The sequence below is a fragment of the Siphateles boraxobius genome, unplaced genomic scaffold (assembly GCF_051911475.1).
Source record: "Siphateles boraxobius isolate OS27281-9 unplaced genomic scaffold, OSU_SipBor_1 130, whole genome shotgun sequence".
In the NCBI taxonomy this organism is placed as follows: Eukaryota; Metazoa; Chordata; class Actinopteri; order Cypriniformes; family Leuciscidae; genus Siphateles; species Siphateles boraxobius.
The window spans coordinates 36,771,559-36,788,616 of NW_027508734.1; the positions used below are offsets into that span (position 1 = coordinate 36,771,559).

The 17,058-nt window shown below is 38.6% G+C and overlaps 1 protein-coding gene across 12 annotated transcripts in view; it reads left to right on the forward strand.

Moving 5' to 3' along the window:
- znf536 (zinc finger protein 536) overlaps positions 1 to 17,058 on the forward strand; it is a 186,935-nt gene that overhangs the window by 152,453 nt on the left and 17,424 nt on the right. For 6 of the 12 annotated variants that reach the window (XM_077229323.1, XM_077229321.1, XM_077229318.1 and 3 more), the window contains one exon: positions 14,505 to 16,939. The exons of 4 other annotated variants lie outside the window; for them this stretch is intronic. In XM_077229323.1, coding sequence (XP_077085438.1) covers positions 14,505 to 14,596 — 92 coding nt within the window. In that variant the 3' untranslated portion in view covers positions 14,597 to 16,939. Of the gene's footprint in view, positions 1 to 14,504; positions 16,940 to 17,058 lie in introns of those variants that run through there. 2 more of the 12 variants (XR_013203681.1, XR_013203682.1) reach the window with 1 other exon arrangement.

Below are 17,058 nucleotides of genomic sequence, written 5' to 3' on the forward strand. Positions count from 1 at the left end.
CAAAAAGGACAATACATATTTATAGCTTTCTTAATTTTATGTTAAATAATAACTTAAAATAATAGTAAAATAATAGAAATAATATTATTTCTCACATTAAAAAAAACATGTTTTTTGTGCCTGTATTACTTTAAAAGAATAAAAGTAAAGGGACATGAAAGCACCATTTTCATGAAAAAAGCCTTAAGCATTTTTTCCCTCTTGTTCCTCTCGATTTTCCACTGTTAAAACAAGACAAACAGTAGTCAAATAACCCTCCATCTCTCTGCCTGCATTTGTGTCATTATTTCCTCCCTTTCTGTCTTTCTTTTTTTTAATGCTGTCTGCTATTTATTTATTGATCACCGGACTGGCTGGTTATCTTTGCATGTTGGGCAGTTATAGATGAATGCACAAAGCATTTCAATCTGAACAAGAGATCATTGTGCATAGTGGGTCCTCCCACGTTCTTTGGTCTTGCATTGTGGAAATGGAGGGGGGTCGAAATCAGAACAAATGCTGCCATTTCCTGTCATCCCATGCTCTGGCCATTGAGTGGCTGCGAAAACAAACGTGGGAGTGTTACTGATAACATAAAAATATTATCCGGCTCCTGTTGCCGACCGCTAGAGTACCTTTGAGAATAGCTATTAGAGCAGAGACAGTGGGTTCTGACTGTGACTATAGATCAGGTGATGATGTACAGTAAAGTGTGAGTTTATACCATGGGTCGACACATAACTGGGGCAAGGCTTTGATTTCGGACTTGATAAAGACACAAACAAACACTTGTCTTTGAGTTCTCAAGACTTCTAAGGTTCCTTGCTCTGTTTATCAGTGTGTTACTGAAGCCCAGGAGTATTAAATATCATAAGATGGCAGTGACCTATTATAACGTTTATGTATTTACCATTTATAAAAATGAGCATATTGTGGATTGTCACACTATCCCATGATATTTTTCATATTCCTAGTAGATGCAAAACTAATAGATAACTCAATAGTACTTGTATTATTTGTAGAAGTAGTAGTACTAACAAAAATAGTCCCACTTTAAATTAGGTATTTTAAACTACTATGTACTTACATAAAAAAGGACAATGTACTTATTTTGTCCATGTTGTTTTGCAAAACAATTGTGGTACTACTGAGGTGGGGTACGGGTAAGGTTAGGGTCAGGTTTGGTGGTAAGGTTAAGTTTAGGGGTGGTTAAGGTGTGAGGATAGGTCAACATTATAATTATAAATGTATTTACAGAAATGTATTACATGTAATTATATGCAGATGTTTTTTAATATACTGTAAGTACAATGTAAACACATGTATGTGCATTACAAGTGCATTGTAAAGGATTAATATTAATGTTAGTACATAAAGACACCTAATATAAAGTGGGACCACAAAAAAAAGCATAGGATTGCAGTAAACTGTTTGTAACCTACTGTAACATTTTTGTCTTAACCATTCATAAACATATTGTGGATTAATTTGTCACACTATTCCATGATATGAAATGTATTTCTAGATACAAAAATATTGGAGAATGCATTATTATTATTATTATTATTATTGTTATTATTATTATTATTATTAGTAGTAGTAGTAGTAGTAGTAATTGTAGTAATAATAATATTATTAACAAAAAAAATATACAAAAAAAAAATAATTCTAAAGCCCAGGAGTTAAATATCATAAGCGGGCAGTGACCTGTTTATTAACTTTTTTGTTTGTACTATTTAATGGAATGTAAACATGAACATACTGTGGACCACACTATCCCTGTCACACTGTCACACTATCCCATGATATTTAATATCATAGAGTAGATGCAAAAATAATGGATAACTTATGATGATGATGATGATGATGATGATGATGATGATTATGATTATGATGATAGTTGATTTTCTAGGAGAGAGAGAGAGAAAAATATATAAGAGAAAAAAACAGCACTGACAATCCACTCAAGGATCATGAGTCTTATAAAAGGCACCATACAATACAGGCATAATTATGGTACAGAATTGTAAGGCTGTCTATTTGGGGAGGCATCGTTCATTATCCGAGCTTGTGGTGTGCTGTTAAGGTGAAGTCTCTGACAGATTGTGTGGTGGAGAGCCGTGTCAGCAGGAAGGGTTACAGCCTGGACACACCAACACATCCAGAAGGTTCTCCACAGGACTCTGACGGACCGCAAATGCTGGAATAGCTTTCCAGGGTTCCAGTGGACCTCAGAGATCAAACGAAGCAGCAGGAGTGTGAGAGAACGAGAGAGAAAGAGAGCGAGAGAGAGAGAGAGCGGAGTTGTTTGGGAGGGGGGAAGAGGACGGGATCGTGAAAGACTGCGAGACTGGGAGAGAGATACAGGGGTAATGACATTTCTCTGACAGGGGTGCGGAGTGATACTCTTAGTTTTCTCTCTCATCCATTCGCTGCTGGTGGGTGGATCCGGGGCCAAACCCAACGGTTCCCACAATCCAGCTTTCTGAAAAGATTCATAATTACTCTTAAGAAGGTAATAGTGTCAAATGAATGCCTGCAGGAACAAAGGATCTTATTATGCTTTCTTGTCAGTGTGTGTGTGTGTGTGTGTGTGTGTGTGGGTGCGTGTGAACATTCATGTGTATATCGGTCATCTATTGCTATTACGTCTGGAGGAATAGCACACAGTAGACGATGGGAAAGGGAAAGGAAACAGTGTAGTTTTACCCAGCCATCAAAGATCTCTTGTGTTTATTTGGGGTCTTGCAGTTGTTTTTAACGTTTTTTTTTTCCCCTTTGTAGTCAAGTATAGTTCACAATCACTGCTAGAGTCCCTCTCTCTCTCTCACACACACACACACACACATGTCTGAGAGTCGAGAGAAGTCTTCTTATTGGAAAATCTTTCAATAAATCAATGTGACTTTAAACACATTTCCCCCGTGACACCCCTGACCTGATAAGAACTCCACTAATCTCTTTTGAGGCTGTCAGTGTGCTTTGAACAAAATCTAGTTCGCATCTATCAGCAAGGTTATTTGTCAATGACTTATAATCCTAGGTAAATTTCTCTGGTTTTATATTAGAGGCAGCTAAGGGTTCTCATGTCTGAAGTTTCTCAGGCTTGGGAAAAAGGAGGAGACCAAAGTGGAACAAAAAGAATGTTATGGATCTGCCTGCCAAAAACAATGAGAGCAGAGAAAAGTGAGGAAAAGCGGATAATTGTTGCGATTGTACTGACATCTTAAACAGAAAGGACCTTTATCCGCTTGCCGCTTCGGCTTATTTTACTTGATACGCTTTTATTTTTATTATTATTTACATTTTTACCATTACTGTTTTCGTGTGCCTGCCTTTATGTGCACGCAAATATGATGTGGCTCTTGAGAAAACATGCAGTGTATCGTTCCAGCGAAGGCAGGGAGCGATCTGCAGCGAGCCGAGGCCTACTGGGTAATTTATGAAGTCTCAATTAGACAAGCACACAAAGTAATGATTCTCAAAAGCGCTTTGTCCAGCACATGGCGTATTAGATGCTGTCCATGCTTATTAGACCTGCCTCCCGAACTTCATAAACGGTATTCTCTGATGAATTATTAATAACACATTTGAGAGACTTACAGTTCCTTGACTGCCCATGGAAGCAGCTATTTAGGTTAAAATAGACTAAAAAGCATTTGTAATTGATAAAATTGCCATATCTAAACTGAAGAGGTCTTTAAGAGTGTGAAGTGGATTTCGAGAAGCGAAAGTACTGTTGTTTTCCCCCAATATTGTCTGCAAATAGGCATACTCTTGTTTCCATGGATAAATGCTTTCATATCTGCCAGCTCAATTTTGGTCTTTACAGAGAATGTTAGATTTTCTGTTGTTTACAGGTTGTGTCAAAAACTAAAAAGCCTTGCCTTAAGTGCTTACACTGCACGTAAATAGTTTGACATTTCATATTCAACAGCGCTTTACTTGTGCTAGTAAATAAATAAAAGATAAACAAAGGCTCCGTTTCTGGTGCGCACATAACCCTGGATCTTAATACTCTCATATTCTGTGTTTAATGATCTCAGGTGTATTTTCGCATTGCATGCCCATGATCATCTATCTATTACTGTAGATGAAACATAAAAGGCTTTTTATGTCATTCTGATGTCACTCATCTCTGTTTCTACCAATGGCATCATTAGGTTGGCATGATTAGGCACTTGTGTGTGAGGGAAATGCATTACTGTTTATTAAAGACATGAGTGGTCTGTTGAAACCAACACAGTGACGCGTCTCGTTATTACCCTTTGTGAGGTGTGTATTTGTTTAACATAAATATTGCTCTTCATTCAAGTACATACTCTAGTAAGTATTACCAAAGCAGAGTTCAGATTCCAAGGCATGATCACAGATGCTAGTTTAATTAGTTAATCATTTGCACACCATAGTTTCTTGCAGTCATGTATATGTAGTTAGTATTCCTATGGTCATACTATATACAGTATGTGTAACTCTCACTATTCATGCAAATCTATATATTTTATGTAGTAGATGTATGTAGTACTTTGTCATGAACAAGAGTATGTGGACACACCCTTCAGATTACCATGTTTGGCTGCTTCAGCTACACTCATTACTAGCAGGTGCATACAATCTAGGATACAGCCATGCAATGTCCTCTGACAAACAGACTCCCTTTGGGGAAGAGTCAGTGTGAAAGAACTTGATTCGCTTGCACAGAGCTTAAATCCCATTGAACACCTTTGGGTTGAATTGGAACGGTGACTGTAAGCAACTGCACCTGCCGTCAGTGGGTCTGAATGAGAGCAGACATCTAGTGGAAAGTCTTCACACAAGAGTGAGGAAACAAAGCAATAGTTTCATGCCTAAGCTTTATTATTAATGCCTAAGCTGTTGAAATAAAATGTTCCACAAGCACATACACTACCGTTCAAATGTTTGGGGTTATCAATATTCATTCATTCATTCATTCATTCATTCATTTCTGCATTCATTCATTCATTCATTCATTTAGCAAGGATGTGTTAATTTGATCAAATGTGACAGTAAAGACAGTATTTGCAAAAAAAATATTTCAAATAAATGTTCTTTAAATCCATCAAAGAATTGTGAAAAATAAATATTGTATCTACAAAAATATTAAGCAGTACAACTATTTTGAACAATAACATCAAAAAAAAAATTCTTGAGCAGAAAATCAGCATATTAGAATGATTTCTGAAGATCATGTGACACTAAAGAGTAATGATGCTGAAAATACGGCTTTGCCATCACAGGGATAAATTACATTTTAAAATATATTCAAATATAAGTTAAATTAATTAATACCTTAGATATATATACGTTTTACTGTATTTTTGATCAAATAAATGCAGCCTTGGTGAGCATATGTTTTCTTTCAAAAACATAAAAAAATATTACAGACCCCAAACTTTTTTTTTACTTTTTTTTAATAATTTTTATTGATTTTATATTAAACAATGTAACATTTTTTACAACACATATTGGACCGAATGTATACAACCAAATGTTGCTGTGTTATACAAATATTAATTATTATGAAGATACCTCCCCACCCCAACCCTCCCAACCGCCCCACCCAACCATCCCAGTTTGTCCCTTTAAATCCAGATCTCCCCTAGAATGATTGTCCTTTGAAGTGCTGATCCAACTAAGGATTGCAGGAGCATAATACAATACATAATAACCTTACCAATACAGTAAAGGAATGAGTGGGGGGAAAAAAATAAGAGGGGAATAGAATAATAATAATACAAATATGTTATCTAAATAAGTACAGTCAAATAAATAATAAATAAATAATAATTATAGAAAAAAAAAGGGGGGGAGGGGGGGATATTGCCACTTCACTTTGAGGATAACTTCTTATTCATCCGTATTTAAGGGTGTTTGTAAGCTCTCATAGTACTCTAAGAAGGGGCTCCAAACCTTCCTGAATGTTTGCAAGGAGCCTGTAAGGGTATACCTGATCTTCTCCAGCTTCAGGAAATGCATTATATCCTTAACCCATCTAGTGAAGCTGGGGCAGACCCCAAACTTTTGAACGATTGTATGTATGTATTATTTGGGCCCACGCATACTCTAGAATATATATATATATATATGTCTTGAAAATAAACATCTTGAACATGATATGGAACATGATGGTTTAATTAAAAACACATTGACTTGAAAGCAAACACAAACACTTAAAAACAAAAAAAAAAGAAGGGAAAAAAAGGATTGTAGCTAATTAAAACAATCCCTTGCTTCACACATTCTTATACATCCCTCTCTCTCTCTCTCTCTCTCTCTCTCTCTCTCTCTCTCTCACACACACACACACACACACACACACACACACACACACACACACACACGCACGCACACACACACACACACACACACACACACACACACACACACACACACACACACACACACACACACACACACACAAATGTAGGTTTTCCCAACACCAAAAAACCCAACATCTCTTTTACAGGGGAACTGGCTTTCAGCAATCCCACAATCCCTCAACCAAACTCCCATATATTACAATCACCTGAGAGTAGGAGCTCTCATCTGTGTGACAGAAAAGCTGCAAATCTTGCGGTCCTAAATCTCTCTCTGTTTAGCCCGCACTCTCGCGTCGTCGCTGTTCTCAAACCGAGCGTTCACCTCTTGGCCTCGCTGAAGAAACATCTGTGTGGTGTGTGGGGCAGAGGGGCTGTTTTGGCCAGTGTTCACGCACATATGCAGAAAAATAGAAATGTAAATAAGAGCAGATTCATAAATACTGCTGTCTTAATTGAGACCCAGTAAGAGTAAGTAGCAGATGTTAGAGCAGGAACTGTTGAATCATCAGAGACCAGTGGGGAAGCAAGCAAAATCATATTGAAAAAAAAAAAAAAAAACACTCAGCCAGGTGCTCGTGATTTTCCTGCACTGCAATCCATGAAATGTGCGCGCACGCATGGATGTGTGTGTGTGCCACGTATGGATCAGGAACCGTTTCCTTCCTCTTCATCCAAAAACAACAAAATTAAAAAAAGGCCTGCAAATGTGGAGAAAAATAGAAGTGACTCCGGAGGTGCCTGGAGTCACAACTGCGACGTGTGTGCGAGAATAAAGAGCTGTTAAGACAGAACTATCAGCGCTTAAGCTACGACACACTCTCGCTCTCTCATCTCTGTCCAAACTCACAAAATGAACACAGGGAGATGCAAACCCAGTTTCTATCACATGTCACAAGCAGCAAAAGCCTGTCAGCCTACATTCCCACTTAAAACATCCAAATCTCTCTCTCTTTTCTTCTCTTACAAGAGACTGTTGCTTGATCTGAGGAGAGTATGTACTAGCTGCTCGCTTGTGTGGGACCGCTCTCATGATTTCCTTTCCCCCCTGGAAAACGCGGTGTGTGGATGTCAGGTTCCCTCTGATAGCTGCTGTGTTGGGACTGCTGGGAAACCAGAGAGAAGGTGGCACTGACAGGTCCCGCCGAGCAGGATAAAAGGACTTGTTTCTGTTTCTACATTCTCCCTCTCTCGCTTTCTCTTTTCATTCTCTCTTTTTCACAACATATAAAGTGACTGACAGCGTGGCAGTGTAAAGGGACCTCGTCTGGAGCTGTCTGACTGACTCAGATGCAGCGTTCGGCGGTGCGTTCCCTCGACTGAGCGGTGCAACGCCGTACGAAATTAGTAAGCAAGAGCGGTGTGGTGCGCAATGCTTGCGCGAATAATAGCGCCGCTTGCTCCAGGGACCCTCGACTCTTTTAGATTAGGGCTCACAATTAATACAACACATACACGAGACAGAGAGAGAGAGAGAGAGAGAGAGAGAGAGAGAGAGAGAGAGAGAGAGAGAGAGAGGCCTTCTGAACACGATCCTGTAGGAACATCTCAGACACTGAATGTTTATGAATGAGGCTGCGTCTGTTGGTCTCCTTTGTCATGAGCTTAAGTTTTGTCACATTTTCGTAGAGCACAGAAAGTGCTCTGTTTGTTTCCTGGTACTCATTGTTTTTTGTGTACGCCATGTAGGAAGCAGTTGCAACAAAGGCAAAACTTCACATTCATGTGTATGTCTGGGCCGTGCAAAAACTCAGAATTGGCAGCCTTTGAATTCATGAGTGTGGTTTGTAATTGAATAAGCCACGCCCCACAGGAATTGAAATGAAACGAGAGGAAGAGGAATTTACTGAATTGTTTTTCAAAAACATATAAACATTAGCAATGTAAGTATTTTTCCACCCTGTTCTAAAGTTAAGTTAGATTTTTTTGACATATTTATGAAATGTTTTTATTAATTATTGTATACTTTATATGCTTGTTAATATAATATTTAATTAAATTATAATTTTTCATAAGATTGTCTCTGTCTGTAAGGCCTATGAATCGTCAAGGCTTTAAAAACCTTCAAAAAAAATTTTTCTTGACAAACTTTACTTTTCTAATTAAATTACAATAATATGATTTTTATTAAATTGATTTTAATTTGACCTCCTTTTGAGCGCAATTCTGCAGCCAATATTTTATTTTATGTTGATTATTTTATTTTATTATTATTTTTATTTTTTATTAATTTTATAATTTATTATTTAATGGCACACAAACTGTCTGTGTGTGTGTGTGTGTGTGTGTGTGTGTGTGTGTGTGTGTGTGTGTGTGTGTGTGTGTGTGTGTGTGTGTGTCTGTGTGTGTGTCTGTGTGTGTGTGTGTGTGTGTGTGTGTGTCTGTGTGTGTGTCTGTGTGTGTGTGTGTGTGTGTGTGTGTGTGTATGTGTGTGTGTGTGTGTGTGTGTGTGTGTGTGTGTGTGTGTGTGTGTGTGTGTGTGTGTGTGTGTGTGTGTGTCTGTGTGTGTATCTGTGTGTGTGTCTGTGTGTGTGTCTGTGTGTGTGTGTGTTTGGCCTTGGCCTATTTATGTATATTTGCCCTGCAAAATAAAAAGCATGATTCATTCTCTACCCGTCCTGATGAACAAAAAATGACCTCATGTCTTCCTGTTGTCAAACAAAAGATTCTTTTTATAAAAAAAAAAAAAAACGCATAAAGGGGGAAGCAAACACAAAGCGAAGAATTTAAAACAACGCATCCCAAATCTCATCAGAGGGAAATGTGAAGCGTACACATGTAAGAGAATGACAACTTTTACCAGCAGCACTGCCTCGACCTTGTTAGTGGGGCACTCTGGTAATCTGCGCTTAATGATTTTTCTCTTTTCTCCCTCGCCCTCCCTTCACCTCTCCCTCATTCTTCCTCCTTTCTCTCTTTTACATTAGACCACAGCTTGAGCCTGAACCGCAGAGTGTCACAGTCATTTAAGACGCAGCCCTAACGTTTTTTTCCTCCTCACATTCCGACGCCATTATGTTACATTGTTGCAGAATAAAGAGCCGTATTATGTTCCAGCAGTAAAGGGCACAAGTGGACTGAGTTTTTATCTGCTGAACGAATCAATCAGGATTATGTCAGTTGAAAAGAATCACAGACAGCAGTCGCCAGCGGACGAGGCCCGTGTATGTGCGCGATTAGGAGGGACACGTAAAATATACGTACGAGAAAAGCGTATAACGGTTGTTGAGTGAAGTGTCATTTCTGCGAGAGCTCTGTTTTATTTTACACTGTTCTCTCACAGTCAGAGGATTGTGAGGACACTAATTATCATTTCAGCAGAAATGATTACGAGATCAAATGGAGATCGAATGCCATTTCCTTCCATTAATGCGGGGGGTTTAGTGCGGCTGTCATGCATTGGCCATCGCCGGGCCTGTGGGAAAAAGACTGAGGGAAGAATTGGGAGAGGCTTAGATCAGGGCGGGACTTGGCCGACGGGAATATTCATAACAACAGTGCACAGAAACGGATAGATGACCTCCGGAGAGATTGAAAGATCGTTCCGGAGTCCGGATGAAACTTTAAGATGTGTGTGGATGCTGGTTAAAAACGCCTGTGTCTGTTCATAAAATGTGTCTTTTCATTTATTTAGCGGGTTTATCCGCACTCAATGCCTCATGTGCCGGGATGGAGGTCGTGGCCTGAGGGTCGCTCCTCACAACCTGCTAGTGAATGAGCACACAAGTGAACAGCCATGAAAAGAACACATTCTGTTTGTCAGTGTAGTCGGACAAATTGTTCCACTGCACCGCGTTCGTGTCCCCTGTTAGCAGCTTCGAACGAGCGAAGATATTTGAGTTGCAGTAGTGGTAAAATTGTAGATATTGTTTAAATATCCTCCCTTGGCTTTGCTTGAAATGGATGATGGAAAATTTCAAAGTGCTGCATAGCCATTTGTATTGTATTTATGTATTGCAAAAAAAGGTAATAGATCAAGCACATTCCATTATCCCCTTATAAGATCATTAGCAAATATAATTAGATATGAAAAGAAAGTAATTTGGGTTAGAGAGGGAGAAAAGCGCTATCAGGCACAGAAGACAGATTGCAACATCAGTGTTTGGCTTTAAATTGCTCAGTGGAGGTAGTATCAGTGTGAGAATCTCTGCCCCAGAAATAGACTGAGTCAGAGAGCAAGACACATCCACAATCCAGCCCTCCGTTTTCTCTGTTTTCTTTTCTTGACGAAGTCAGAGTCTGCTTGGAGTGTGGTAGTTGCTCTTATTCTGGTTAATATGTGCAAGACAAACATTTATTTGTCATTCTCCATCATCTGAGGTAGGTTTATTTGCTGCCTAGTCATTCGGCGGAGTAACGAACCCGCTGTTTGTTTTACCTTCACAGTCGTCCTTTCCTCATGGTGCATTTTAACTTGGAAAAAAGCAGAGATCTTTTTCAAGTGTGCCACATGCACGAGGTCGCCTGCTTCTTTGTGCTCCTCCGTATACTTATCTAAAGGCAATCTGAACCCACACAAGCACCAAACGTACAATTCTGTCGTTTCCTCCTGAAACATTGGGTTTCGCTTTGAGGGGAGAGAAGGGGGTGTTGTGCGAGGATTCTTCTAGTCTTTGTGAATCCCTACAAATGGTATTCATAAACATCCTGTATTCATTAAAACCTTCTAAAAATATGATTTGGGTGCACTTCCTTGCGTTCGGCCCGCTTATATGTGTGTTTGTGTGTGTGTGTGTGTGTGTATTCGCACGCTGTCTCATATTTACATAATTATAAATACTGGGCTGTACAATGAGGTCTACCTTTGCCAAAAACAACTCTTTTCCAGCCGCACCGGATGCCTGGGAGAGAACAAAGCCACCCTCCATGGCAGAATGTGCGGTGTGTGTTGTGTTTGTGTTCAGCAGGAGATGATGGTGAACCACATCACTTACATCTAGACTTCATTCATATCGAAAAAACAGAGAATTTTAGACTACCAAAAACAGCTGAACTGAAGGTTTCCTGTAAACAGTGGATGTTAGACTAAGCACTTAGTTGCTACATAATGTGGTAAAAAAAAAAAAAAATATCAGTCAGAGGCCATGTGCAAAATAAATGTTCCCGATTCCTTTCCATAATGCATGTTCTGCCTTATCTGATTGTTTAAACATGTATTCAAAAGTTCTGAAATTCATATCCTCGCATTTTCCTCCAATTAAATGACCCCTGTTCTCAGGAAACCTAAAACGAGCAGGCCTTTGAAACACAAATATTCACTAAGTAGATTTCATGGTAAAAATAGAATACCTGAGGGAGGTCAGGGTATAAAGCGGCCTTGTGTTTTAGATGGGAGCGCTCTTCGCCTTAACTCTGTGGTCCGGGAATAATAAGAAGCAGTTAGGAAATGTCAGGACTTTGACTCAGACAGACCCGCTTTTCCCCAAGTGTGCTGGCCCTTGTTAACTGAGCTTGCTTCCAGCCTTGTGCTGTGCTATTGTTCTGTCTGCCTTTTCATTTAGCCATTCTGTTAAGCATGACACTTGTATTAACATAAGATGGATCCTGGAGCTATGTGTCCTCTTACCATATGTCTTGTATTACTTTCCAGGCCTCTCTCTCGTCTCACAGTGAGAGTGTATTATCATTTTTGAGCAATAGAGGGCGCCACATTTTCTCTTTGACTCAGTGGTGGAAGTAGTGTCATTTTCATTAACATTTGAAGTTCTCCTGTTGATCATGTAAAAATAATTTAACTTTTCTTTTTTTATTTGTATTGAAATAATGACAAAGATAACTAATGTTTGGGCAAACACAAACAAAGACGCATGATTCAAGCTATAGACTGATGACAACATAATATGACAGGCCAGAGTATGATAAATATTTCTAGGGTGGCGAAATAATTAAGCAATCACTCCACATGTGGACAGGAAGGCTTCAAAATTGATCAGAACAGGAGGAGGAAAAAGTTGCTAGGATCGTAAAGTTGGTGTGCTAGTCTCCAGATCACAGTGGCAGTTGTTTGGGGAAAAGAAATGGCGTCCTTAAATAATAACATTCCAGGTGGCTTAGTTAATGAAGAGTGAAAATCAAATATGGGGCGGAATCTGTAACTCATTACCAGAACTTTCTTTAAGAGGAAGTCACCAAGAGCACTGGCCCCTGGGAGACCATGCGTTTTTAAAACCTGAAAACATAATTTATTATCATTATGGTTATGATTATCTTAATTTCCTCATGGACGCACAACAAAAAAAATGCCAGCAGACAGCTGTAGAGCCGCGACCACAGTATAGTCACACAAAACACTGCCAATCACTTCAGATTTGATAAATATCAAACACTTTATCTGTAGATTAACATGAAATATCAGCAGGTTAAAGGAAATTGACATTGAGTAACAAGATCTTATTTTCAACATGAAGTTGGGCAGAAAGCTAATTCGGGGGCTTATACTGCCATCTCATGGACAAAGTGTGCACTGCACCCTTCAGCCCGAACGGTTGAAATAAGTCAGTGGTTTTGATTTGCAATGAAGCAGGTCGACTTCTGGGTGCAGACATGTTGAGATCACATGACCAGTCGAATACTACTCTCTTGGCACCCTGTATTATTTGACACTTTTTATTTGTGGCGTACATTTTATTATAGCTGACTGGGAATAGGGTATTTCTGTAATGGCATAAGTAACTGAAAATTGTTTCTGCAATACTTGGAATAAATCCAAGATAAACAAATTATATTTACACTGTAAAAAAGTTGCTGCCTATATTTTTTAAGTACAATCAACTTGGATGTATAAGTCATTTCAACTTAAATTACATTAAACTGCCTTTAAAAAAATTGAATCTTATAAAACTTATATAAAAGTTGAAAATTGCTTAACTTATTTTGATGAGTTAAAGCAATGTAAAGCATATTTTTTTTGTACAGTGTACTTTCATATATAAGTAGAGCAGTGGTTTTTGTGTTTAAAAAAATCGCAATGTGCTATAATTGATTTTTTTTTTTTATTTGCATAAGAATAATTTCTGTCTGAGAACACAAAAGTGGTTAATTATATGTCTTAATCTATATAAGCAATTTCAGAAGTGCCTGACATCTGAGTGGAAAGTGTGTCTGTTAAAGAAGAGCACATCTGAGATGTGCGCATAATGCAAAGCGAGTGGGCGTCAGCGTTATTGCTCTTTGGCAAATCTAAATGACGATGTTTTATTCCATTATTAGCAGGGAACTGACTCCTCGTTTCATTTCCATAACATTTCTTGCGAGAGCACACTCAAATAAATGCATGTTTTAATTTCATTTTGTCATTTTCATAGAGGCACTTTAAAAGAACACGACTCGGAAATGCACTCTGTAGATTTTATTGCCAAATAATTTTCTTAGAGGCTGTAGAGGGAATTAAACAACATTTATATTATTTAGTTCAAACGGCGATAGCACATAAATAGGGAAAAAAAGCAGTAAGCATTTTCGCCGGATTCAAACTTCAGCAGTAATTGCACAAGTGCAATGTTCACAGAGTTATTGTCTTTATATTAGAAGACTTTATATATTTATATCTTTATATTAGAGCTGGAAGAAGTCTAAAAGTGTTCAAATGATCCTCCTCCCATATCTAATATGTTATCTTACGATCCACTAGATGTGTTTTCTTTAGTGCCATTAGAGGTTAACGGAATCTGAATGGAGAGGTTAATAGTCAACATTTAAACACATTTAAACATTTAAAACAAACACACACACACACACAGGCATTACAGTGGTCGTTCATTTCTTTCCAAATGTACCCTAAATCATATTTTTTTTTGTCTCATAATAACTGCTTTGAAAATCATAATTAAGTGATCAAAAGTGATTTTTTTTTTTAGTCAAGGGAATTAAAGGATGTACATTTTGGTAGCACTTCAGCGGACCTTAAGTCAGTTTAATTCTTTATAAAACATGTTTTAGTCATTATTGATGGTCATAGCCATTATCACAGGATAATAATAGTTCTTTGAATTGTATGTCCTTTAAGTGTTACCAAAATCTGAGATGCCAATTTAAAATAAATGACAACAAACATAATAATATGGTTTGATTTGACTCTCTTTCTTTTTTTCTGTTAATGATAGTCTGTCAAAAGTTGTATGCATTTGAGAGAGAGAGAGGAAGGACACAGGCCGTGGTGTTAATCTGCGTTTGTTCTCTTAACCGTAGTTCATCTGTGGGCGGAGGAAGAGGCGTCCCGAAGGTTTGGTCCTGCTCTTACCCCTGAACATAGCCTAACTGACACAGAGATGCAGGACTAATCAGAAACTAACATCACCTCCCCCTACTGGACTGAGCGGCCAAGAGCAGGCGACGGAAAAAGAGGACGAGGATTGTGACAATGAAGGACATTATCTTATCAAAAGCATTATTTAACGTAAAAGAATTCAAGAGAGAAAAGAAAAGCTCAGATGGTTTCCTACACGAGCGTTCTCGCTGGATGGAGGGAAGAAGATCTGTTGATGTTTAGTGAGCTGGAAACAGTGAGGAAAAAAAACAAACCATTTTTTGCTTCCTGTGTTTTATGTGTCTTGAATCCTCCCTTGTGTAGCTGATAAATACTTTCTGTGTTTTTAATTGCTTTTTTGACTTTGACCTAGTGAGGAAACGTTGAAGTGCTTGTCCCTCAGAGCAACACATTCCTTGAACCAAGATGATGGAGAGTTGCCAGTCTCAGAATGAGAGAGTGAGAAACCGTACAGACTTCTCTCTCTCTCTCTCTCTCTCTCTCTCTCTCTCTCTCTCTCTCTCTCTCTCTCTCTCTCTCTCTCTCTGTCGGTGTTTCTCACTGCCCGATGAATCTTCTCCAGTGTTATTTGTCTGAGGCTTCCTAAACCGTTCCTCTAGACGTTTGGACCAACTCACTACACGTTTGGAGACCAAGCACATCCTTGTCAAAAACTCAGCACACTCTTGACAGACAGTGCCTGGACGTCAAAGCAGAAGAATGACAATCCAGTACATTCAGGAAACGAGAACACTGCGTTTAAAAAGAGAAGCTACGCCTTTTTCTTTGAGAACTGGCTCCGTCATTTCACGATTTGATCTCCTGGTGTGTTTGTGAGACGTTCAGAGCTGAACTCCTGAGAAAGAGGACGCTGTAGCACTCGAGACAAAAAACCAGCCGAGGTGACGGAAGAACTAGTTTACATCGAGCGTGTCTGATGAAACGGCACGAGCCAAGGAGACTGCGAACGCGCAGCCTGCAGAAATCAAACAGAAACGCGGCCCCTAACCCTACATGCTTTGATCTCAGTCTTGCTCCCTTCAAGTACTCTGGTTATAAGATTGTGTTTGTAATATACTGCCACCAATCAGTGTTGCAAAGTGTTACTGACTACTGAAATGGTTTGATGTATTCAATTATTAAAGAAAAAGAAAAGAAAAAAGAAACAAGTATTGTCTAGCCATAGATACAGTCATGCGTTGTTGCATTTACAAAGCTAGCTGTTTTAGAGTGTAGGTATTAGATTGGAGTTTTCTTCTCTAGTACTGTAATTTTGCCTTTCACCTTTGTAAATTACCAATAACATTAAAAGAACAGGAAAAAAAGAAAGATTGACAATCTTCTTCTGTTGCTGCAAGCGTATAAATCCATACAGTATATATACCCATGCCTCATGCAAGAAGATACAAACTGAGGTTTCCCCCCTGAAGTATTTTGCACTGTGATAGTAAATGAAAATCCAGTCTATACAGTACGCAGATCGCTAATGGAAAATGAAGGTGCGTGTGTGCGTGCGTGTTTGTGCGTCCCTTGACGTTGTGGACTGATATTCTCTCTAATCTTTTGTGAACTCTGCTGATTTGGTCTGTGTAGTTCAAACTATTTCATCTTATGATGGTCATCTATGTTGCTTTGAGAATCAATTCAATGAACTTCATTGAAGTCATTGTGTGTAGACTGATGCGTTCGAGTCCAGTCTCTTCAGATATATTCTTTAGTTGTCCTCTTTGCAAAAAAATAAAAACACATCTCTGATAATTGAATTTGTTTTTATAGTTTCCAACCAAGGTTATGTCTTATTGTAAATGCTACAATTAAATAAATAAAAAAAATAATAAAATAAAATAAAAAAGTATCAAAGTGAAGCTGTTTAGTGAACTAGTTTCAGTAAACTAGTACAGGCTAAGGTAAGGTAAAGGACTTATGACAGGGAGGGTCAGTGATAGGATATGTATTGACCAATCCCTATATACACTGGTTATAGATGAGCACACCTCTGGCTCCCTCCTCTGTGTAGTATAACTGAGCATCTCTCTCTCTCTCTCTCTCTCTCTCTCTCTCTCTCTCTCTCTCTCTCTCTCTCTCTCTCTCTCTCTCTCTCTCTCTCTCTCTCTCTCTCTCTCTCTCTCTCTCTCTCTCTCTCTCTCTCTCTCTCTCTCTCTCTCTCTCTCTCTCTCTCTCTCTCTCTCTCTCTCTCTCTCTCTCTCTCTCTCTCAGTCAGTCATTCTGGACTAATATATGAGCATTCCACACCTCTGAGCTGTCTTGTGGACTGTATGATTTTCGTTTGGTTGCTGTATCTTCATGGCAGATGCTTTGTTTTGTAACTACTGAACTGTACTTATAATGAGAAATAAAATGTATTCAAACTATGAAACACCAGTGTGAACAACTGACCATTTTTTGTGCTACATATTTGCGATTTTAACTTTGAACTTACAAACTTTTTTTTTTTAAGAAATGTATACTTTTATTCAGCAAGGACACATTAAACAT